At 40.2% G+C, this 25,948-nt stretch overlaps 1 protein-coding gene across 3 annotated transcripts in view; it reads right to left on the bottom strand.

Annotated features, from left to right (window-relative positions):
• Positions 1 to 11,462: 11,462 nt before the first annotated feature.
• ACSL3 (acyl-CoA synthetase long chain family member 3) overlaps positions 11,463 to 25,948 on the bottom strand; it is a 67,256-nt gene continuing 52,770 nt past the window's right edge. For all 3 annotated transcript variants that reach the window (XM_019753683.3, XM_019753684.3, XM_074314025.2), the window contains 6 exons: positions 24,984 to 25,156; positions 23,072 to 23,146; positions 21,287 to 21,478; positions 19,696 to 19,810; positions 18,201 to 18,358; positions 11,463 to 14,428 (listed from right to left, as the gene is read on the bottom strand). In XM_019753683.3, coding sequence (XP_019609242.1) covers positions 14,271 to 14,428; positions 18,201 to 18,358; positions 19,696 to 19,810; positions 21,287 to 21,478; positions 23,072 to 23,146; positions 24,984 to 25,156 — 871 coding nt within the window. In that variant the 3' untranslated portion in view covers positions 11,463 to 14,270. The remainder of the gene's footprint in view (positions 14,429 to 18,200; positions 18,359 to 19,695; positions 19,811 to 21,286; positions 21,479 to 23,071; positions 23,147 to 24,983; positions 25,157 to 25,948) is intronic.

Here is a 25,948-nt window from a genome sequence, read left to right as displayed (position 1 = left end):
AAATAAACATCTTTTTACCCTGGAGTAACTTAGTTCAGTGGTGGGTTTTTGGGTTCCTTGCTCTGTGGGAAACAATATTCTCTCGCCCCTCATGAGTTCATTTTCCAATAAACCTCCTGAGTTCATCCACTGTTGAGAAATCACCTCCCACCAGTGAAATTCCGTTTGGCTGCTGGTGTGGTCTTTGAGAGGATTGTGCCATTTCATGGTTAATATTTGTGTTATATGTTAGCTGGAGCAGCGTTTACAACCATTGGACTGATTCATAGTGTTTTCATGATATAAAGATCAAAAAGCCCTTAGTCAACTAGCTAATGCTTGTGATTTAATCATGAAGTTGGGTGGTGATGACATTTCCAGTCGTGTAACAATTCACACAGCACCTATTATGTACCGGGTACTGTGCGGATGCTGGATACAAAGGCGAGACAAAAAATTGACACTCCCCAGATCCTGGAATCATTAGACAAGAAGGGCCTTGGGTTAAAATTATAAAATTTAAAACTGACTGTGGCAAGTGCTATAAAGGAGAAATTACACGGTGTGATTACAGTGGGAAAAAAAGGGGGAAGTTGGATCTAATTGGGGAGCTCAGAGAAGGCTTCCCTGAGGAAGTGACAGTTGAGCTGGGATTTGGAGGATGAGTCAAGTTAACTAAGTGACGGAGGATGGATGGAGGCCCAAAGAGCTTTTCAGACCTACAGCTTAGTGAAAAAAAGGAGCCAAAAAAGTCCACTGTGGCCAAGTCCTGGAGCTTAGAGAGAGACCGGTGGGCAAGGTGGGGATCATTCTGTGAGAACTAGGGCACCAAGAAAAGAGGGACTGAAAAGAGGGACTAAGCACCATGGAATGTCACTGAAAAGCTTTAAAAGAGGTATGATTAACCATAAGATCCGTAATTCTATTCCTAGGTAGACACCCAAGAGAAATAAAAAAACATGTGCACATAAAAACTTATCACAAATGGTCATAGCAACATTACTCATAAAAGTCAAAAAGTGGAAACAGCCCAAATGTTCCTCAAGTGATGATGAACGGGTAAACAAAATGGCACGTCCATGCAATGGAATATTATTCAGCCCCCCAAAAAGAAAGAAGTACCGATATGTGCTACAAAATGGATGAATCTTGAAAACATTATGCTAAGTGAAAGAAGGTAGTCCCAAAAGACCACATACTGTATGATTACATTTATAGGAAATGCCCAGAATAGGCAAATCCAGGAACAGAAAGTAGATTAAAGGTTGCCTAGGGCTGGGGGGAATGGGGGAATGGGAGGTGACTACTAATGGGTACGGGGTTTGTTTGGGGGGGGGGGTGATGGAAATATTCTTAAAATTAAATTGTAGTAATGTTTGCACAACTCTGTGACTTATTAAAACGCATGAATTTTACGTTTTAAATGCATAAATTGTATGGTATGTAAATTATGTGTCAATGAGACTGTTCTTTTAAAGCATGATTAGATTGATATTTTGGAAAGATCATTCTGGTAGTACTGTGGGAAAAATCAAAGGAGTATAAAAAAGTGAACATAGAAGGACCAGTGAGGAGACTGTTTTCACAGCTGAGGTGGGCGTTGGTGCCAGACTGGACTACCAGCCACGGGGGAGATGGAGAAACGTGGAGCATGTACGAGAGGTTTAGAAGCAGGATAACGCTGGAGGTGGTGCCTAGTTGGCTACTGGGAATAAGGGTGAGGCAGGAACACAGGAGGATGCCGAGGTGATGGGTAGGTGGACAGGTGGCTGCAGTCACTCAGACGGAGCGCACTGAAGGAGGACCGGGCCTGCTTTGTGGACAGGGTTATGATGCAGCTCAGAGGGGCTTCTGAGACGTTCAGACAGAGATGTTCAGCAAACAGAGACACTGGATTGGCACCCAGAGAAGACGGAGCTGGAGACAGTGATGTATGGGTTACCAACCAGCACGTGGCAATGCAGCATGGGGCTTGGGGTGGGGGCAGTGGGGTGGGGAGTGGAGAAGGGTCTCGGGCCTAAGCCTGAGGAACTCTCTGCATAAATGGGTGGCTAGAGGAAGATACGCCCATACAGGGGAAGCCAAACAAAGAGCTAGAAATGTAAGGGGAAAGCCAGGGGATGGTGCCAGAGAGGAGTCGTGCCTCAAGATGAGTCCGTGATGGGGCGGCCGGTTAGCTCGGTTGGTTAAAGTGCGGTGCTCTTAACAACAAGGTTGCCAGTTCGAGCCCCACATGGTCCACTGTGTACTGCGCCCTCCACAACTACATTGAAACAACTACTTGACTTGGAGCTGATGGGTCCTGGAAAAACACAAGTAAATACATGTTTAAAAAAAAAAAAAAAAGATGAGTCAGTGGCATCAGAGGGTATTGTGAAGTCCAGGAAGGTGAGAGCCAGTCGTGTGCATTGGGTTTAGCAAGACCCTGTTATCGGGGAGGTGGGGGCTCTATGTATTGGTGTGACGGCCCAGAATTGGCATGGATTTAAGAATGAATGAGAGGGGAGGAAATAAAGATTAGGTGTTTGGGGTTAGTTAGGTCCCCAGAAGCAGACGCTGGGACAAGAATTCAAGTGCAATTGATTGATTAAAATGTTCCAGGAAAATAAAATACCAGTCAGAGATGGATGGATGAATGCATGGATGGGAGTAGAGAGAGAGAGAGAAGAGAGAAGAGAAAGGACAGAGAGAGATGATAGAAAGAGGAAGAAAAGAAGAAAGGAAGGAGGGAGGGAAGAAGGGAGGGGTGGAAGGAGGGAGGAGATTCGAGTACGAGTAGATGATTGATAGATACTTACAGATAGATGATTGATAGATAGATAGATAGATAGATAGATAGATAGATAGATAGATAGATGATAGATAGATAGATAGATAGATAGATAGATAGATAGATACTTATAGATAGATACATGATAGATAGATGATAGATAGATGATAGATAGATAGATAGATAGATGATAGATAGATGATAGATAGATAGATAGATAGATAGATAGATAGATAGATAGATAGATAGATAGATGATAGATAGATAGATGATAGATAGATGATAGATAGATAGATAGATAGATAGATAGATAGATAGATAGATAGATAGATGATAGATAGATGTAGAAAGAAACAGAAATGTCTCCGTGCAGCTGAAGAACAGTCCATCATAGGACGGTACCACCATTTGAATCTATTTCCCTGATGTTGGACACGAGGTTTCTTTCTTCCTTGCACCTTGCTACCGCCTAGTCAGACCTAGTTTCAAACTGCCTAGGGTCAGACCTAGTTTATGCACATCTATGCTGTGTGACCATGTCCAGTCCAGTTTACTTAATGTCTCTGAGCCTCAATCTTCCTCCTCCTCGGGGCTGTACATGGAGATGTAACACTGGTGTGTGAAGTGCCCAAATGAAAGGTGAAGGCTTGCTGCAGACAAAGCACTGGATGACAGCAAGGACCCTGTATCCTACATAGCTCAGCTCCAGGAGCCCAATTCCTGCTGTGAGGATCTCAGGCCACACCCCAGGTCATAGAAAGCACATCTGCTTCAGCATCTTTTGCAAACAAACAAACAAAAATATAAGTGGGGCAGAGAAGAAAGGTCTAGGAGCTTAGCAGCATGGCATGCTGTCATTGGACTGTCTCCTGAGATGAGGTAAGGGGCGTGCTTATGTCTCATCAGCATTCTGCTCAACAGCAACGCTGGCAACCCACTCCAGTGTCACCGAAACCTGAAGCAGGACCGTGGGAAGACGACAGCCTCTCGAGCCAGGAGAAACCACGCACACAACCCCACCCCCTACCACCATTTCCCTGAGCAGAGGTAGGCATGCTGGGCTAACCGTGGGCCCAGAGAAGATGCCTTTGGCAGCTTAGGACATGCCAGGTCTCTGTTCCTCCCCCATAATCTCCCCATCAAGGTGAAAGGGTCCAATAGAAAGCTGGGAGGAATCCTGCTGGAGCTACAGAGGGTGTCCATGTCCCCATAGGAGTCCCATATAGGAGGCTCTGGGGGAAGTCGCCAGAGAGGCTGCAGGTGTCTGGGGTTCCCCTAAAGAAGCAGAATGGGAAGCCACCGAGTTGAGAAAACCAATAGCCAGGCTGTGAGCACTGGTGCAGGACACCACAGCTGGAGCTGATAGGCAAGCAAAGCCCAGAGGGTCCACAGTGCAAATTCTGCCCCCTCCCTGAGAAAGTACTAAAGAGTCCAGGGCAGGGGGCAGGAAAAGACACCCCAGCGTGCCTGTAAATGGGCAGGAGGCATCTGTCTGAGGTCAGGGAAATGCTTGGAGTTGTGGTAATGGTTGCCCAACTCCATAAATTTACTAAGTATTAATATTATTGAATTACACACTTAAAAAGGGTGCATTTTATGGTATATAAATTCTACCTTAATAAAGCTGTTTAAGAAAAGAAAAGGGAAACCATTGGAGGGAAAGTTTAAATGGAAAATGTGGCCATAGTTTTCATATGCAAACCAAAATAGAAAGTGCCAGAATGACTGACGTGTCAGGAATGGGGTAAGTAGGTTGGCTACTCTAAGCCAAAGTTAACAAAACTCTGTTCTGAGAATACAGTAATCTTCCTGTTTGCACATAGCCGATGCGTTTATTTATGCCTGATCAAACTTAAAGCACTTTGCACAGTGCTGGGCACACAGTAAGCCATCAGCTGAGTGGTGTCGTGTCATTGACTATTCAGGACAGATGGTCGGTGCCATGCTTGGATGCTGGGGCAGACCCAGAGATGCAAGGGCGGGAGGCTAGCTGGGTAGCACGCGGCTGGCATCACGGGCCAGCCAGGCAGTGCGGCCGGGAAGAGAGGTTCGGAGTTCTTAGAGCCAGTCAACAAGTCAGGACCAGCAGGACGGCTCTGACAGGCAGCAGTAACCAAGAGAGCCAGGAGTCTAGGAGATCAGAATCCACCAAACTAGTTTGCAAAGTAGCTCAACGGCCTGGGTTCCTCCCCAACTCTGTCACCGACTCGTTAAGCTCTGTAAGCCTCAGCTTCCTCATCCGTAAAGCAGGGTGATTAGAAACACCTATTTTCATGGCACTGTCATGGGTTTCATGGCGGTAACACACATCAAGTACTTGGCAAATTCTCGATGCTAACTGCTTTCATTATTATTATTCCAGAACTCACAAGTATGAGAATTACCAGTGTCTTACAGAGCATGGCTACTCAAGAGATTTTTTCCAACAAAATGAAGTCGTTTTTTCTGTATCTTTAAAGCAAATCAAAAAGCAGGAAGGACGTGGAGGAAAAAAAGGGAGAGACCAATCGTAAAATTCACAAAGCAATTCTCATTACCAATACTGCAATTCCAAAACCACTCTTTTTTTCGTGATCCACCATCAGTTTCAACACCAAGGGCATGTAGGTGATTAGTGATCGTGGGTGTCTCGTTGTGGTGGGTCTGCATCCGTCATCCTCTCGACCTAGAAAAACAGTGTTTCCTGTTACACCTGATCCTCATGACTCCGTAGGAGAAACATTCTGTGTCTGTGCCACTCCAGGAAGACAGGGCTGGTGAATGTCGGCATGCATGGCCGTCAGCATCACGGGGCTGGTGAATCACAGGAGGGGAATGGGTGGCAGACGGTGGCAGACAGCAACATCAATTATCCCCACACAGTCCCTGCTGCTTCTGGTAAATGCTGTGGGGGAGGGACTACACAAAGATACACAAAGGCAAGGCCGCCTTCAGGTTCTACATCAAATGCCTGCAGAAGCCTCTGATTAATGGTCCTATATTCATTTTTATTTTACTCATGATTTGTGTGTAACTGGGAAAGGATAGAACGAAACAATCCCACAAATGACTCAAAAGGCATATGAAATTATTATTTATAATCAGAGATAAAAGGAGGAAAAGAGGGAGGGAGGCTGGAAGTAGGTGGGGAAATACGTGACAAAAAAACCAAACCAAAACAACCTAACCCAACACAGGATCCATAGAAGCTCCCAGGGATAAGGGCTGCCTGTCACATTGTACACCACCTTTACTTTTATTCCCTACGTTTTAGCTTGGATTAAAGGCTAAAATGATTGATCAAAACCATATTGTAGCACACACTTATTCAGAATCTCTTAATAGAAAGACATATTACACTAAACTTAGGGGATACAAAGAATCACGAAAGCATCCACATTCTCAGGAATTCAGATTTACCCAAGGAGTCAAGATATACACATTCAAAACAAATTACCAATTGGATAGCTTGCAAAACCTTTCAGGTGTGATCTAGCCAGGTCACCATTAGGGAAATAGCCTACAGATACTCGAGTTTTCACTTACGCACAAAAATCTTAGTGAGGGCTGTTTGTTGTCACATGGATTCTAGCAGTAGAAATTGGAGTAACCTAAATGCCCAGCAATGAAAGAATCATTAAATACATGAAATAGACCCATGCTATGGAATATTATGTCCATGACAATTAAAAAGGTTACTTTATGGGAGAGACCCAAGATGGCAGAGTAGATAAGCACTGTCCTTCCATGAACACATTAAAATTACAACTAAGTTGCAGAACAATCAACCTGAAGAACCATCTGAAGTTTAGCTGAACAGAAGTTTTATAACTACGGATATAAAGAAGGCAGGTCGAGACTGGTAGAAGGGGCGGAGACACAAAACAAGCTGGTCCCACACCCACCTGCAGCAGTTGAAAATCAGGAGAGAGATCTCAATCACAGACATTCCCTACAAAGAAGCAAGGGGCCCCAACCCCCCATACCAGGCTCCCCAGCCCACATTACTGGTGTCTGGAAGAGGAGCCCCCACAACTTCTGATTGTGAAAAACAATGGGGATTCCGACCTTCTAGGTAGGATGGAAGGCTTTGGAAAACCCAGACGTCCTCTTAAAGGGCCCGCGCAGCCACTCACCCTGGGTTCCAGCAGAAGGACGGTAACTCTGGGGGTGTCAGAGATATGTGGGGTGAGGACTGAAGGGACAGTCCCCACTTTCCATGTGTGGAGCCCTTCTCCCCTGCAGGCGGCAAGCAGGCGGCATTTTTCCTGTGTTGAGCCCGCCCGCACAGGCCAAATCTGAATCTGATTGGCCTGGTGAGCTCCACTGCTCCACCCTGCTGACTCGCTGAGACCCTGCCTCAACCAACTTGTGTACCACAGGAAGCTTTATCAGCTGCTGAACCTGAAGGGAGCCAGCAGGTGCAGCAGGACTCATTTTGCAGTGTGGTCTCTCTCATGGGCCTCCAGATACACCACAGGCAGCAACCAACTGTGGATCACCTTGTAGCTCCTACCAGGTAGTCCCTGGTTGGTCACAGGCAGTGGGTGACCTAGGCCTGCACCAGAGCCCCTCCCAAGAGGCCCCAGAACCAATACACTTGAAGGTTGGCTTCAGACCACTGAAGCCAGAGCACTGAACAATTAGCCCCACAAGTGGTACACACAAAGAGTGGTCTCAACAGACATCAAGGCCCACTGGAGTGAATCCCGTTCCATGGAGTAAGCCCCCCCACACACACACACAGCAGCCCATAAGCTATGGATGTGGCCAAGCCCCACAGCCAATCAGCCTGAGGGTCAATACCACTCACTGACATGACAATAGCAATCAAGGCTAAATTATAACAGGCGGGCACACACAATTCACACAAGGGACACTCCTGGAGCACCTGGCTCAGGTGGTCGGGAGACTGTGCCAGGGCCCCACAGGACCCCTAATACATAAGACCACCCAGCAAGACTGGGAGACATAGAAGATCTACCTAATACATAGAAACAGCCAAAATGAGGAAACAAAGAAATACCTGCCAAATGAAAGAACAGGAGAAAACTCGAGAAAAAGAACAAAACGGAGGCCAGCAACCTACCAGATACAGAGTTCAAAACACTGGTTACAAGGATGCTCAAGGAACTTAGTGAGAATTTCAACCAAGAGATAGCAAGCATAAAAAAGGACATGGAAACCATAAAAAAAAAAAAAAAAAAAAAAAAAAAAAAAGAACCAGTCAGAAGTGAAGCATACAATAATTGAAATGAAGAATGCACTAGAAGGAATAACCAAAAAAATGAGGACAGGTTAAGAGACCTGTGGGACAACATCAAGCGTAACAACATTCGTATCATAGGGGTACCAGAAGGAGAAGAGAGAAAGCAAAGGGTTTTCTGGTTATTTCCTTACCAAACATGAGACAATTTCAAGAAAATTTCTTCTTAAAAATTATTAATTTTGCCAGGATAAGAAAAATTTTAAAAACTTTAAACTATTCTCATTAAGTTTAGATTTTCATGATAACAGTAACGCCATTACAAGAAAACAATGTATAAAGAAAAATATGAACGGAAAAATAAGTCAGCCACAATTCCATAACCACCACATCAGCACATTTCCTTCTAGACTTTTCTCTCTGCAATATACATGCAACACATTGCACACATGCACACAACTTTGTGACCTAAAATACCTACTATACTTTGATTCCTACTTTCTTTTCCCCAAATAATTCATAATATGAAATCACTCTCATGCTATAAACAGTTGTGTAAACACGTTTGTTGCCTATATAATCAATGAAGCGGGCGTTTAGCTGTTTAGATACTCGGGCACTTGGGTTGCTTCCAGCAGGTAGGTCGTTACTGTAAACTTCACAATGAAGGTTTTTGTGCAAAAACTCTAAATCCCCATCTATTGGGTAGTTCCTTCGATTTCCAGAAATGGAATTCATGTGCCCAAAACATAAACATTTTTTCGGCCTCTGATGCATCTTGCTTCCCAAAATAAGATGAGCAGTTGATCACTTGAAAAGGTTTCAGACAGATTCTGGTGGCTTCTTGCGACCATGGCTCTAGAACAGCAATATTTCCTTCCATTCGTGGGGCTTTTTCTTTTTATTCTCACAAGTCTTGCCACATTCCTCTTGAGGCAGAAAGCATTCAAACCAGGAGGTTGGTGTGACAATGATGTCAGCACGGAAGCTGCACAGGGGCTCATGCATAGCAGGCCCAGCTCCCAGCAGTGCCCTGGGGGGCTGGCTTGCAGGTAGCAGCCCACAGCAAGGCTGGGCGGGCAGCTGAGGAATCACGAGGTCCACCTCAGCAGCAGATACAGGGACTCCCAGGACAGCATTCTAACTGCTGGGCGTTAGAGCTGCAGATTTCACACACGAGCTCCTTCCCGCCCCTCCCCTCCTCTCCAAGCCAGCCCAAGTCCCCTGCCCATCCAAGCCTCCCCTTAAAGCCATTCTCTGATCTCATTCAGAACTTCAGTCTTCAGTATCCTCTTGCCCAATTTCCGACATCGAGTATTTTGGCAGGATGACAAGGTCCAGAATAGGGCAGTGAGGGTTGACAAAGCCTAATGGCTGGGCAGGGCAGGGCATAGGTGTGACAGGCATTTATGAATAAAACGTAGAAAGCTGAGGCATCAAATTATTTGGGCAACATAGGTTTTTCATTCCTATTTTGATGAATATGGGATTTTGCAATATCATAGGACAAATCTTTCACAGTTGTGTTCCTCTAAAAGCTACATTTTTTTCCCAATGGAAAGTTGGGAGTCAGGGGTGGGAGAGGTACATCCATCCTGAGGAACCTCTCTACCCTCTCATAACTTTTTATCTTAATATGACTATGGTCATTAAGGAAAACCAAAGTGAATGATTTTCAAATTCTACATGTTTCATGGGAAAGAATAAACATTTTAGAAAAAGTTTGTCATTTAGAAATATCAGTAGATGTAAGCCAAATGCACCAAAACTTTCTAGCGTCCTCTAAAATTTTGTCAGTTTCTTTCAGATTGGAAACATGTCCTGAAACCAAAAAGTGTGAGAGCCACTGCTTTAATCAATATATGAAGAATCATACAGGTATAAAATCCTCTAAAACGTTGGTAAAATCTTCAGGGACTGCCCTTCCCTTATTCAACGTGTGAGAGTTCACACACGTTTTTAAAAAATTAAAAACCTACACGTGAAGAAAATGGGGACATCTTTAGCTGCAATGCATCCTTTAGTCCACATTGAAGAATTTATACTAGAGGAACTGCACAGATGTGGTTATTGTGGGAAAACCTTCCCTCGTAGCTTGTCCTTGATAAACACGGAAGAACCCACACTGGGAATTGTAGAGAAACCCTGTGAAGCCAGACTGAGAAAAGCTGTAGCTCATCCTTCTCTCAACATGACAGAAGACTCCAAGAGAAAAACGTTCCACATCACAGAACTCGTACCGGACAAACCCTTTCCTATAAAAGTAACTCATGAACTGACTTCAATCTGAGATTGTTTCACTGAATAACAGAACTTGCAGGAGACTAACTTTTCTTCACAAAGAACTGAGGAGAAATCTAACAAGGAGTCACCAGATGGGGTGAGTTGCTTCTGAATGAATCCCACCACAGTGTTGAACGGTATCAGTAAGGCCTTCAATGGGTGTTTGCTATTCTGCAAAGTCTGAACTAGAACAACGTGCGTAACATTAAATGCAGACACACATATGCATGTCGTTTTCATTGACATTTTAATTCACTCAAAAGTTCTTGAACACCTGCTCGGGGGACCAAGCACCATGTTAAGCCACGGGGCAGGAGGGGTTTCCGAATGGTTATGCCCTGTGGCCACCCTGCCGCACGTGGACCGAGTAGAAGGACCCTGAGATAGAACTTTCCTCAGGGAGGATCAGATTGAAGGTATTTTATTCCTTAGATCAGGCTCTACGTGTACATAGCTTGCTGTTTTGATACAATGAGAAGACTCTCCATATGTCACAATATAGCCCTGCCTTATCCTAAAATTACAGGTGGATTTGATGTAAATACTAAGGTACCAATGTTTAAAAGAATAATCTGAGGAAAGTTAATGACAGAAGTGAGACACATTAAACAAAAAACACATTGAAGCTGCTAGATGCTTAAGTACGTCTTTTTAGAGGATTATATACAAAGACCTCCTATGATAAAAGTGTAAGTTAGGGTAGAGGTACACATACCCAGTTTTTTCAGGAACAAACTAACTGGTAGTTGGAAGCTGGGAGGGCCTGGTTGCTGAGACATCACGTAGAACTCTCCTTCTCACAATCAAGATTCAAAGGTTGGCACAAAATATGCCACATTGCTTCTACCTTCAGACTTTAATGGCAAATTATTAATTTCTCAATTATCTGCATTCAAGACTTCATGTTGTGAATAAGCGTATAAAACATTTTATCAGCAGACTTTAAAATGTTGCCAGCATAGCTTCTGTGTAATCAAAACCAAAAGGAAGGAATGGAAAGGAGGCACTCAGAAAGGGTGGGAGCGAAGTGATAATAGAAGAATGCTAAAAAAGAAAGAACAGAATTCCTAGAATAAAAACTTTCCCTTCAAATGGATTGTTAGGCCAAGAAATAAAAATTCCTCCAAACTTTTTTCAGCAAGTATTTCAGGAAGGTCAATTCAAGTTTGACTTTATTATAGAGGAAGTTTTTTTTTGTTTTGTTTTGTTTTTGAAAAACAAAATACTGAGTTTTAATATCAGAAATGCTTTTACATATCTTTATTATTCAAACTTCATGTCAAATTACAAATAGTCCACACCATGTAGCTTCTTTATGTACACTTCAGGCAGAAAAATAGCAATAACCAAGTAAACATTGAAAATTAACTCACAGTAAATAACCAACTGTTAAGTATAGAAACGAGGCGTTACATTTCAGTGTGGTCCAATATGACATTGTTTAAAAGTGGCTCCCCTTTAAAACGTCACAGAGGTACATAATTTTCTTACAAAAGATCACAGGGACTAATTGTTGAAAAATTCTAAATCTTGTGAATTTTAGCAGGAAGGTTATACCAGGTTAACCCATTTTTAAACTGCTGAAAAACTTGCAAACTTTAGAGAACATTATGGGTACCAAATCCATTACTTAAAAACAAAGTACTCCTTAGAAAGTAGGTAACACCTTCAGCTTTGTTATAGATAAAAAATGAAGTTGAAACTACAAAATACCAGCAGGGGGAGTGGAGGTAGTCACCCATCTATGTGCTATAAACGAAACTTACTGTAACAGGAAAGGTTTAAGAATTCTTCAGCTTCTTCAGAAAACAGGTCTTAGGAACCATTCTTTTAGGCTCTATATTCAGATGTAGCAGATTTAGCAATTTACTTTGAAATTCCAAGTTTTGTTCCCCCATTATATCTTCTCGGTATTTCTTGGAATAGTTATAGTTTAGGGTTGTTTTTTTAATCAGCCAACGTTTCCTTTTTGAAAGGATAATATTAAAACATACTATTTTTCAAGTCACTAAAGGTGGTTTGCGTAGGAGAGTTGTTTGAAAGGGGATTCTACTTATTTAATTTCCTACTCTGCTGTGACATCTGACACCAGACATCTGATATTTTTAAGGCTGAAAGAATTATAAAAAATGAGAAAAATGGAACTAGATATAGATTAATCCAGTCTTATTAGGTATTTCTGAAAAGAAACAACTTTTATTCTGAATCAGTGATAAGCTACATATTCACCTGACACTATTTCAAGTCACAATTTGCGATATTTCTCCATTGGAGCATTGAACCTTCTTTTTCTAAACACAACCTTTTCAAAATCATTTGAAAGCAAACAATTATTCTGAAGGTAAAACATCTGAAACAAATTCCACTCATCCCAATTTTAATTTTTAGATCAAAACATCCTGATAGAGAGGTTCCATTTAATTTCTTTCTTATTTTAACCTCTTGGCCGTTTTTCCCAACTTTATGATAAACTATGATGAGGAGAAAAACATTCAAAACATAACATAAATATACAAGAATACAAGTAATGTTCAATACAAAACACCATATTGCAGTATCTCCAAGTACGATGTTTGTGATCTGACCACAAACTACATACAGGGCCTCAACACTCCCACCATCCTACACAGATCCGTTCATCTCCTAGTTTTCTTTTGCCTTTTGATGCCTGAAACTAAATGAGAATCAACAAATCAAGAAAATAACTAATGACACAAAAAACATGGTACCTATGATTTAAGTTTTGACTTGAACGCATCTTAATTGGTGCAATATTACTCTTACTAATGCTTCAATAAAAAAACACTATGTATCTTACAAGCAGTGTTTTTAGAATCACAAGTAACTTGCACATTGACATAAAACCCTACAATTTGAATCTTAACACACTTCATTAAGTTCTCATGTAAATTAGCAAGAATAGTATTATTTGAAGCATTTTGAATTATTTCATTTTCTAGTGTAGAAACGTTATGGTGGAAAGGGTAAGGTGCTTTTTAATAAGCTACCAACAGACACTAACACACGCACACACATACCAGTGCAAACTATCAAAACAGAATCCTAATTTTGAAGCAAAATAGATTAAACATCTAGACTAAAAGTAGGATACATTTCCATTATTAACGTGTCATAAATATAGACAACTCAATTTACATATGGTCAATGAAATGAAGAATAACTTTCTATCCTTTGTTTTTTAAGTTCTACCCTGTGTAACTTTTAGAATGAATTGCTTCCAATTCTAAAAGTTTGGGTATTTTCCTGATTTCAACAGCTAGCTAGAAGACTGAATATTTAGATGGTAAGCTACCAGAGGCTAATTATCCACTGGTGCTACACTGGCTGTGTTTTCTTCCTTACTATTAAGCCATAACCCTCTCCTGCTATTTCGTTTCATGCAGCACCAACCAAACTTCATTTTTTTCTAATAAAAATAAATATATAAGGACGCTGTCCAAGCATATATTCACAAAGTCTCAATTTCTTAAAACATAAGTATGGGTATATTTATTTCTCTCCAATGCATACAAGACAATAATTACACAGCAACAAAGCTTTTGTTCAACAATGATTTGATTCATAAGCATTTGAAATTTACATAATTTCACATCCATACCCTTGCATTTTTAAATACTGTAAGTAAAAAAGCCCCCCAAATAACCAATTCTTATATTTCCTATTTATCCCTCTATACATCCAAACTTTAAAAAGTTACAAACTGAACATTATACAGAACATATAAATCATGTTTAAAAACTTGAGGTTTTAAAATCACTGTTCCTCAGTACGATTCAGAAAAGTCCTCATGCTGACAAGGGCAGTCCTAGGTGGTGGAGCAAATTACAAGGTGGTGGAAGAAAGAAGAGACAGACACAAGTTTGCTGTCTTAATATTTTACTCATCCTGTCAGTTAAAAATGGTGATGTCATGAGAAAGAACAGTTTAGGTTTAATGTGAGGAATGGAGTTTGCCTCATAGTTTGAGACATGCATTTCAAGTATTTTCCTATTTGATCTGAGCTCCCTGTAGCAAACGGGTGCCGAAAGAGAATCATTTTCTTCCGTACATTCGCTCAATGTCCGCCTGGTAATGTGTTTTAAGCTCTTTGCGTTTCAGCTTGAAGGCATCTGTCACCAGACCAGTTTCAGGGGTCCACGGTTCAGGGCTCAAACGAATTTTCACTGGAATTTCAAACTTTTCCAGATTTGCTGAGATGGTAGAACAACAAAAGTAAATACAAAGTCATGAAAAATATACAATTACAATTCTCAGCAAACGGTGTAAATTCCCCAGTCCTTGAGCACCCATCAAATGCTCACCAGCTGCTCATGAATTCACTTCTAAGCAATCTTTCCCTCAGAAATACTAATATAAGTAAAAATATAGATGGGTATCAGAATTATAATGGCAAAAAACTTTCAAATACATGTCCATCAACAGAATGAGTTAAATAAATTACAATACAGGCATAAACCAGAATGCAATTCAGTCATCAACAATGAGTTAGATCTGTATGGTATGGACGTATAAAATTTTTGCAATGTATCATTAGGCTAAAAAAGGCAAAGGTTTTTTTAAATCCTAGATAAACTTATATGCATCTAATTGTGTAGCATAAGACCGATACACACCAAATTCTAAACTGTATACACCTCTAGTGCCTAGGACCCCAGATTAAGGAGGGAATGTCACTTTTTACTTTATACCTATTTATTTTCTTTGAATTTATTATAAGAAGCACAATCACTTTAGAAACTAAAAAGTAATAAAGGTTTAAAGAGAAGATGCTCTTTGTCACTGAACCAGGATACTCCCTGTGAAAGCAACGAAGGACACTATGTTCACTCACTACTGTGTCCCCAACACATGGTCTGACACTCAGTAGATTCTCAACAGTGGAGGGGGGAGGGGTCAGAGGGAGGGAATGTAAGGCCTAAGTGTCTTGGAAACAAAGAGATATTAATTCTAACTTGTAAAAATAAACATAGCGATAACAAACAAGGTTTTATTCTGCAAAGATTAAAAGAAGTCTAGGAGGGGTTTCCAAGAGGAAAAACCACCATGCACAGAAGCAGCAAGGCTCAGACCACAGGACTTCAGGGACAGAGTCTGACGTTACTGAGACATAGGGGAGAGAAAAAAGCAAGCACTGGAAGACCAAGTCAAGTTTTGAAATTTCAAACTGCTCAGCACTGCACTCTATGACCTGACTCGCTATCATCTAAACCAGTGTTTCAGGAAAATAAACACAGCTATGACCACATGACCAACTGGGGAAATGAAGACTGTAATAATTATGAGTATCTCTTCCTTATTTTGTTGTATATGTATTTTTGTTTTCTTCCTCCTTATTCTTGGCTATCATAACATGTATTAATAAGTAATGTGGTATCACAGTATTTAACTTACAGGCTATGAAAGGAGAGTAAAAGTCATGTAAGCGGTCCGCGTCCTCTTCTGCAAAAAGGTGTTTTCCGCTGTACACAGGACAGTTGGACCATGTATGTTAGGCACAGGTCTGACTTTATTGCTGTCTTTACTTGGAAATAACTATGGTTTGAGGAGATGTACACGGGTGCCAAGCTGACCAGGGTGATGGTCAGTGTGACTATGTGTCAGCAGGGTGAATCTAGGTACTGCTTTGAAGGTATTTTGTAGATGTGATCAGTCTATAATCATTTCATTTTACGTCAGGAAAATTATCCTAGATGATCTTAGTGGGTCTGCTGCAGTCAGTCACAGGCCTTCCAAGCAGAGCTGAGGCATCTGTGGACAGCAGGAGCCTCAGCTCGTGCCAGACTGAGGATGCCAGCCCACCCTTTCAGCAGTCTGCCCTACGGATCGCCAGCTGTGCCCAGCCAGCCCCCAATAGCCATGCATACCAGTTCCATACACTACCAATTCTGTTTCTGTGCTGTAAAGCTGAGTAATAGAGATATGACTTAAGAATGAAACCAAATCCCTTCCTCACATCACATATAAAAATTAACTCAAAATGGATTAAGGACCTATATGTAAGAGCTAAAACTAGAAAACGAGAAAGCACAGGGGTATATCTTTGTGGCCTGGATTAGGCAGGCAATGGTTTCTCAGATGTTGATACCAAAAGCACAAACAAAAGAAAAAAATTAAGTAAATTGTACCTTATCAAAAACTGTTGTGCTTTAAAGGGTATCATCAAGAAAGTGAAAACAATTCATAGAATGGGAGAAAATATTTACAAATCACATACCTAATAATGGACTTGTATCTAGAATAGACATATAAAGAATTCACACAATTCAATAATAAAAGGACAAATAAATTTTAAAAATGGGCAAAGGATCTGAACAGACATTTCTCCAGAGAAGATATACAATGGCCAATAAGCACATGAAAAGATGCTCAACATTAGCCACCAGAAAAATAAAAATCAAAACCACAATGAGATAAGATACCACTTCACACCCACTAAACTAGGATGGCTAGAATCAAATGGCTGAACAATAACAAGTGTTGGCAAGGGTGTGGGGAAACTGGAACCCTCACATGACACTCGTGGGAATGAAAAGAGTGCCACCACTTTAATAGTTTGGAAAAAATATTCTGGAAATTCAGTAGTTCCTCAAAAGGCCCAACGTAAGGCTAACAGGCTCAGCAATTCCAATCCTAGGTATCTACCCGAGAGAAGTAAACATGTCCACACAGAAACTTGTATGTGAATGTTCATAGCAGCATTATTTAATAACAGCCCAAAGTGGAAACAACCCAAATGTCTATCAACCGATGAATGGATAAACCAAGTGTGATACATATCCAAGTGATGGAATATTGTTTGGCAATAAAAGGGAATGAAGTATTAATACATGCTACAAGGAAACATGAACGAACATGGATGAACATTATGTGAAGTGAAAGAAACAAGTCTCAAAAAAACACGTATTGTATGATTCTACTTATACAAAATCTCCAGAATAGACACATCTATAGAAACAAAGTAGATTAGTGGTTGCCAAGGGCTAAGAGGTTTGGGGTATGATGGGAAGTGACTGCTAATGGACACGTGACTTCTTTATGGGGTGATGACAAATGTTCTAAAACTGGTCTGATTGTGGTGATGACTGGAAAGTTCTATGAATATATCGAAAACTGTTTACTTGTACACATTAAACAAGTGAGTTGTTTGGTATATGAATTTTATCTCAATAAAGCTGTTAAAATATAAATAAAATTTAGAAATAAGCAAAAAAGTACATACATTTAAAATTATGCTTAAATGTTTCAGTATGCTATCTTACTTAGAAATTATGTATGTTTCTAATCAATGTCTATTAACTCAATTTAGCATCAATCCAAGCTTTCAAGTTGCCGAAAATTTTTGGGAACTATCTGCAAGCTGACATATAACAAAACATAATTACTGCTGAAATAAAGGGTCAGAGTAATGATTCCACCTGGTTAAATTCAATTTACATTTTTCATAAACTTGAATATTAAGAGAATAAAAGTGCATACTTGTACAAAATGCTGATGACTCAGAAGATATAGCTGTTTTTATTAAATCAACATTAAACTAGTCTCATTGTTCCCCCAACTCTCCCCCCCGACACACACACAGTATAGGACATATTAGTACAACGAACTACCAGTCCACTAACTGTAGAAAGTGTAAAAAAGAGTCTTGGATAATTCGTTAAGAGCTGAGCCAGGAGACAGCTGAGGAAAGTAGAGAAAAGGGCCAGCCCAGAAAACAGAAACCTCAGAGATGAGACCATTCTGACACACGTACATCAGGCCAGGGAGTGGATGGTTTGTGTGTCCTGTAGCAGGGCTTGAAATGGGGGCTGATAAGTATGTTCTTCTATCTACTAATGGCAGGAAAATACAATTGGTTTCTGAGCAGGAAACGATGTAACCTAAGCCTTATAACGTAACAGGATAAATAAATTTAAGTACTCTCCTCCCATCTCAGTTCTTAGAATCAGTTTAACAATCACTCACCTGAAATAGCAGCTTCAGAAAGCACTTTAAGTACCTCATTTTCCATTTCACTGCTGTTGCACAGCTCCTCCCAAGTCCCTTTAAGGCCTTTCTTTCGAGCTAGTTCTGTTAGTTCTTTTTGATTTGGCACAACAAATCCAATGACATAAGAATGATAACTGAAATGTACAAAGCATAACTTAGCTAAGGAACTAAACGGCATACCATGTTAACTACAGTTACTGATTACACTGGCATTTTAGTAACCAACTCTTTACTGTTTTAAATAAAATACATGAAGCATATTTGGTACATGGAATACTTAGTTCATATAACAGCCAATTTTAATGTCTGATTCATAACACCTTCCAATGCTCTGGCAGAGTTCACTGCTAAATAAACCTCAATCTGACATTTCATGATCAATTTCAACTATGCATAACTATTATGTACACATTTTTAAAAGAAAATTATAAATATTAGAAAATTCATATTTAAAAAAATCAGTAATTCACATCAACAGGTTAAACAAAAATAAAAGCTAATGTAAATTAGAAAATGCACCTAAAGAAATCTGGCAGCCAATCAAAGTAATGTGACTATATTTATTTCCTTCTTTTGGGAGAATTTTTGTTGCTAGAGGAACTGAGTGTGGCAGCTGAAGGCAGTAACCTGAAGACATGGCAGCAGCATCAGGAAGAGGACAGTTCTGGTTAATGCCACACAAGTAAAACCCAGAACTACTGCATCACTAATAAAAATACTTCATTAAAAGGCCGAATCATTTATAAATCAAAGTAATAAATCTTTAACTGGGGCTATCCCTTAAAGTCTGGTTCTAAATTGACTCTTCTGATACCAGATCTTTTTTTTTCGTAATAATAATTATGTCCACTGCTGTAGCAAGGCACCTAGGCTGGCCACAAAATACCTGGTCATTAACACCACAGAATAATTACCACCTGCAGCTGTTACAGAAAAATGTCGTGGGAATGGCAAGCAAATTCCAACCCATTTCCCAAGAATGCATTTCTGGGATTTTAACTTCAAACTCTCCTTCTAGGCTGCCTCTAAATCATCACGGGCTTGACAGAGCTTAAGGCAGAAGCCCTCAGCCCTGGCCAGGGTCCCCAGAGGGCAGGGTAGTGAGAACACAGCCCCCACCTTCCTCCTTCACCCCTTTCCTCTGGACTGGCTCTGGAAGCTTCCGCGTGCAGAGGGACAGGTGGCTGGGCACCAAGGCAGCAGGAAGGAGGAAGGGCTTTACTGTCCTCCCCTCCTGAACACACAGGAGCCTGCAGGAGCCGTGGAGCAGAAAACAGGGACACAGCGGCAGATGAGGAGCGGGGCACAAGTCAGCTCCTGGCTGTGAGTAGCACAGGCCGTTTAGGGGACAACAGACAAGGAGGAAGAGTTCGTGGCACAATTTTACAAAGAAGGCCATACAGGAAGGAAATGCCAACAGCAGACCAAATGTCTGAAGTCAAAGTAGCATGAATTCTACTTTCTTACTTACCTGTTTGCATATGCACAAATGTTATCTATTAGCGGGAGGTTCTTTAATGCTGCCTCTACTTTCCCAAGAGAAACATATTCTCCTGCCTGTAGCTTTACAAGGTCCTTTTTGCGATCTGTGCGAGATAAAGACCAGGAGGGAAAAACATGGAAGGTAATATGAATAAATATTGGCCATTCCCTAAGTAATTTGCTATCAATTAAGTTCATTATAATAGTTACACTAAAATTAAAAGCACATAATGTTAAGGCCTAATTTCTGTACTATTAAATATATTCTTAAAAAAAAAAATAGCTTCTGGGAGGCCGCTTTGGCTCAGTTGGCTAGAGTACAGTGCTCATAACACCAAGGTAGCCGGTTCAATTCTCACATGGGCCAGCGAGCTGCGACCTCCACAACTAGATTGAAATCAATGACTTGACTTGGAGCTGATGGGTCGTGGAAAAACACACTGTTCCCCAATATTCCCCAATAAAAATTTATTTAATAAAAACATTAGCTTCTGATTAAGGGACCCAGTATTAGGGCTTCAGGGATGTTCTGCTGAACAGGTATGTCCAGATATACATTAACACCAGAAGGTAAAGAATACACTCAGTGCCACCTGAAAGATCATACTCTACCTGCAGATGTATGACGCAAAAACATACGGCTTCAATACAATAGGGTATCAAGTATGCTAAGTGTTAAGACTCTGCTATGGAAAGAATTCCTGCAATTGAGGCCGGAGCTGAGTCCTGAGGGAAGATGGAGTGGGGCTGGGGGGCAGGGGACCAGCACTGGCAGAGAACAGAGGGGGCAACTCGAATCACCACAGCAGAGGAGGCAGAAGCAACTGCAGGTGAAGGTGGAGAGGTGGCCTGGGCCTCTAAGCCACTATCAGGTTTTCAGCAGGAAAATGGCCCAGGGAGATAGATCAGTGTTTAGTCATCACACCGTGGCACTGAGAAGGTGCTTTAAGGGGACAAACGAGGCAAGAGAGGCATTTCTTGCAATAGGGTGACAGAAGGCCTAACCTACGATCTGTGGTAAGACGATAATGACCTCGAGGCCCCTTTCATTCGGTCAATCAGTGGGCTACGGGTTAGGTAACGGGGAGCTGACAGAGAGCCTCTCACTGCCTCCCAGGTCTCTGTCAGCAAGTCTGGGCTAGAACAGTCAGTAACTGAGAAAGGACCTCAGAAGAGCAGCAGGGGGCGGTGTTTTGCACCCCTTGAGCTGCCAGGCCTGCCTTGGTTCTCACAGGCAATGCAAGGACATGGTTCCGACAGGAGGGCAGAGCCCTGTCCAAAACCTCTAGTTATCAAAGATCTCACAGAAGTGAATGCTCCCTATGAGGAACTTAACTCTGTAAGGGTTATCTAGTACTAACTAAAACTAGCACTGTTGAACAGATTTGGGGACCTCAAAATATGTCAAGCTTTATAATTCCGCCCGGTCCCTACTGTAAATTTTTATATTCCAGGGATGACTCAACAGACCATAACAACATTACATAAAGATATATTCTTATATTATACACAGCATCTCTTTTTAAAAACCATTTCAGAAACATCCACTTTCCAAAAACAATAATGATTGCATGGCTCACCAATAATCTTTAAACAACCATCAGGGTCGAACTCTCCAATATCTCCAGTACAGAGCCACCTCTGTCCATTTTCATCTTCAAAGAAATCAGTTTTTGTTTTTGCTTCATTTTTGTAGTATCCCATTGTCACATTTTGGCCACCAATAAGAATTTCACCCCTGGGATGTGGTTTATCGGAATTGAAGTATCCACCTAACAAACAGAGTCATTTGCAGCTAATTCAATATATATGCATAATGCGAAAATTTCAAACTGTAAGTTTCTAAACAGGGACATCTGATTTTAATCCAATGAGTTTCCCAAAGGAAATAAGGCACATACTAGGAAGAAATAAAATTCATCAATATAAAACCAGGTGCAAAATTTTAGTTGCCTAACCATAAGCACTTATGCTTTAAACTACTATTCCAAGAAAAAAAAATTTACACTAAAAAAAATCTTACATCTATTGCATTAGATTAGTGCAAAAGTAATTGTGGTTTTTGCAATTATTAACCTTTTAAACCGTAATTACTTTTGCACCAACCTAATATAAAATAATCACATACACTACAGGTAAATTCCTTTAAGGATTCTGTAGATTCTTAAATATCATACTAATAAACTAATAAAAATATTAAATCATGCATTTAATAAGAGAACAATAAATCTCTGTATAAAATCAAATTACTATATATTTAGATTCCTTACAGATAATTTCAGAATGACTCCAAGTTTAAATTTATTGAACATTTTCGGGCCAGCCGGGTGGCTCCGTGGTTGGAGTGCCGCACTCCTAACGCCAAGGTTGCTGGTTGGATTCCCACATGGGCCAGTGAGCTGTGCCCTCTACAGCTAAGATTGTGAACAATGGCTCTCCCTGGAGCTGGGCTGCTGTGAGCAGTCGGAGGTGGGTGTGGGTTGGTGTGGGCTGCCCTGGGCTGCCGCAGGCTGCTGAGTCCTGCCGCAGGCTGCTGAGTGCTGCCGCTAGCTAGCGTGTTCCAGCATGAGTGGTCGGCAGCTGGTGAGAGCTGCCGTGTTGTGAGCGGCCGACCAATGACTGGCGACCAACTGCCTCAGCCGGGGGGAGAGGTGGGCACAAGCTCGTAATACCAGCATGGGCCAAAGAGCTGTGTCCTACACAACCAGACTGAGAAACAATGGCTTGAATCGGAGGGGTGGGGGAGGCAGAAGAAGGGGGGGAAAAATTTATTGAACATTTTCACTAATTCTGATAAGAGCTGAAGAATCACATGAGCCTTAGAATTTTTATCTTTACTTTGGATAAAAGAGTATCCAAACAGATAATATGTATGTGTTAACTGAATCAAATAAAAATTTAAAAGGTAAATAGTATTTAAATGCCATAAACAAGAAATTTTTATGGAATTATAGTGATAATTTTCTTATGATAATTCTTAGTTGATGCACTCAGAGAAAAGAAAAAATGTAAAAATTGTCAATTTCATAACATCAATTTTACGATTTTGTTTCTACAAAATGAAGTTATGATCATACCTAATTTACTGACGTTATTTAGCACAGTTCTCAAGTTCTGCATAATTCTTACTTGCATTTATGTAATAAAATAATAAGCAAAACAAAAATGGTAACTTCAGAATCATCTATTAAACAAGCAAAATAAATTCATTTGGATAGATCTAGATAAAATATTTCTATTATAAAGGACAAACATGAGCACTTGTAATTTTATATTCTAAAATACAAAAGAAAATGAAGCACAATTCTAATTTTAAAGCTTAATATTATACAAATTCATGCTCTGTGGTTAAAATAGGTTATTACCTTCCTCCCAGTTCTTTAATTTGATTTCACAGCAAACTAATGGTGCTCCCACTCTGCCAGTATTGTAGTCCCACACTAAGATGCAAATGAAAAAATACTTGATTAAGGTAGTGAACAAACTGACTCATTTTTCTAAATTACCAAAACTGATGATTTAACCCAAAGCTTAGATACCCCCAGAGAATCCTGAGAAGCAGAAGTCACAAACTGGTGAACCACAGGCTGTGTGGCCAACACTGAGTTTTTCTTTTTGTTTTGTTTTTAATTTGAATTGATTACTGACATTTAAAAATCCAGACTTTGACATGTGAGTGTGGACTCTCCAGGTGGGAACAATGGGCCCACCTGTCCAGCCCAGCTGTGTCCTCATTAGATGGGGCAGGCCTGCTCCCATCCCCCGCGTCCTTACCCATTACATATTCCTACGTCAGGGCCCAGTTCCTCATGTAAGTAGCTGCCTGGTTCATGAGTGTGTGGCCCCTACTGTAAGGAACATGGAGCACAAAGGTTTACACCTACCCACGTTCCCATTAGACGTGGCAGCTCTGCAGTACAGATAACCTCGTCAGCCTTCTCCCGTGTATCATTGTTTCAACATGAGACCTGGGAAGCCTCCCTCACATCAGTTATACTATCACACCCTATGTAAATTCATATAATAAAGGCTTCAAAGACCAGGCAGGAGAGTAAGATTGCTAAAAAAAGAACCCACCACTATCATGAGTTACTACTGCACTGTGTTTCTTCCTCAAAGATCATTCAAATATCAGAAATGCTGATATTCAATACTTTACAGTCTTATTTACAACAAACTATGACTGATTAATCACACATTCAATGTTAATCTTAAAACAGAAGAAATTAAGGATCCACAGAAGGAATCATACATACATGTATTTAAGATTGCTTATTTATTTCCTGCAAAACAAGACTTACAAGTAGCTTCCAAAAATACATACAATACAGAGAACATAACTGAAAAAAAAACGAAAATACAGAAGCAATGGAAGATAAATCTGGCATAAGAACAGTACACAGAAGTACTCAAGATAAATGGGGAAATCATCAGTTAAGGGGTTTAGTACCTCTCAGTATCTAGAAAAAACGAAGTAGAGACATAGCTCTTTCTAGTACTGGGAAACAAAGTAACTTTCTTCCACAAAAGGGACACATGAGACACTATGGGATTGACTCATGTGGGGACACTTGGATCACTTCCCTCAACCACATCATCATGACAAACTCTGAACATTCTCTGGACCTGAATCTACTTTCTCTCTATAGCTGCACAGACCATCCCCGCCAAGAAACATTTCTGTATTTGAGACTTATTAAACATAACTAAAAAACTAAATAAAAAAACATTAATTTTCTACAAAAACTAAAATTTAATCACTGATGTAAGAAAATAAATGTACACAGCACAGCCAATGCTTGTTACTAAAACTTATTTTCCAGAATGCTAAGTGGTTTTTAATATTACATAGTTTAATGAAAACTTCTAGGTGAATTACTATTAGATATACCTAATATATTCTACCGTGTTTACCTGAAAATAAGACCTAGCTGGACAATCAGCTCTAATGCGTCTTTTGGAGCAAAAAATTAATATAAGACCCGGTCTTATTTTAATATTAAGACCGTGAATATAATATAATTAATATAATACTGAGTCTTATATTAATTTTTGCTCCAAAAGATGAATTAGAGCTGAAGGTTCGGCTAGGTCCTATTTTCGGGTAAACACGGTAAAACCTTACATCAATAATCAGAGAACCTGGAATTGACCGTTATTCTACTATACAAATCCCTTAACCACTCTTCTATGTACCTACAGAAAACCCTTACCAAAAAAAAATTGAGTCGCACCCATCCAGGCTGGTAGAAGCCCCACTTTGTAGGTGACACTAACCTTCTGTAATTGTCCCAGCCCCCGCAGATTCAGTGAGTCCATAGCCCTGACCAACGGGGCAGCAAAAACAGATATTCATGAATCGCTGTGTGGTTGCAGAAAGTGGAGCACCTCCACACAATAAAAGCCGTATATTTCCACCTAGCAAGCTCCGAACTTTCCGGAAAATGAACCTAAGAAAAGTTAATCAGAGAATCACACGATTTTAAAGCTGAATCGCATTTCCCAAATCACTGAGATTAATCTCCCAATTTTGATGCATGAAATTTTTAGATTAAATGATTTATCCAAGGCTGCAAAGCTAATACAACAGATTCTCTTGACGCACTACTTAAATCGTAATTTTTAGAAGTTCATCCAAGTAAAGAACATACGATTTTCTCTTAAAAACTTTTTAATTAATACTTGAATTCAAAATTGTCAGGTTTAATTTTGTATCCTAATGGAAAACCCTTGCTAATGGACAGAGCAATTCATTTTATATCATTATATATATTATGTTAATACTGAATAATCCTATTATGTCTTTATAAAATTTAGTATTAAAAGCAAATTAATTTTGCTTTAGCTTGCTTCATTAGAAATGTGTACATATTTTTATACAGCAATCTAACTCTTAAAAATTTCACTAATTCAAGTTCTGAAGTGTTTATTGTTTAAAAACTATCTTGTAAATTAAACCAATTCAAACATCTAACTGAAATGTTCCTGAATATACGCTAATAAAAAAAGATTATTTACTACTTTGATCAAAAGGAAGGGTTTTTTTTTTTAAATAACTTTGAGAAAGGCAAAAACTAAGTGGCAATTGTTTTTGAAAAATAATGTTAACAAGCTTTACAAAGTTGGGTACATGTCTCACTAAAGAGATAATTAAAAGGCAGGAAAAAACTTTAATAAAGTTTTAAATATCGTGAAGCATCTGAAAACTATGTTAATATTCCCATAAAAATAATCTTTAAGTA

This window comes from Rhinolophus sinicus, chromosome 17, assembly GCF_057876585.1.
Source record: "Rhinolophus sinicus isolate RSI-liver-muscle chromosome 17, RSI-T2T, whole genome shotgun sequence".
Taxonomy (NCBI): Eukaryota; Metazoa; Chordata; class Mammalia; order Chiroptera; family Rhinolophidae; genus Rhinolophus; species Rhinolophus sinicus.
The sequence above is the reverse complement of the archived record's forward strand: the minus strand, read 5'-3'. Positions and strand labels throughout refer to the sequence as shown.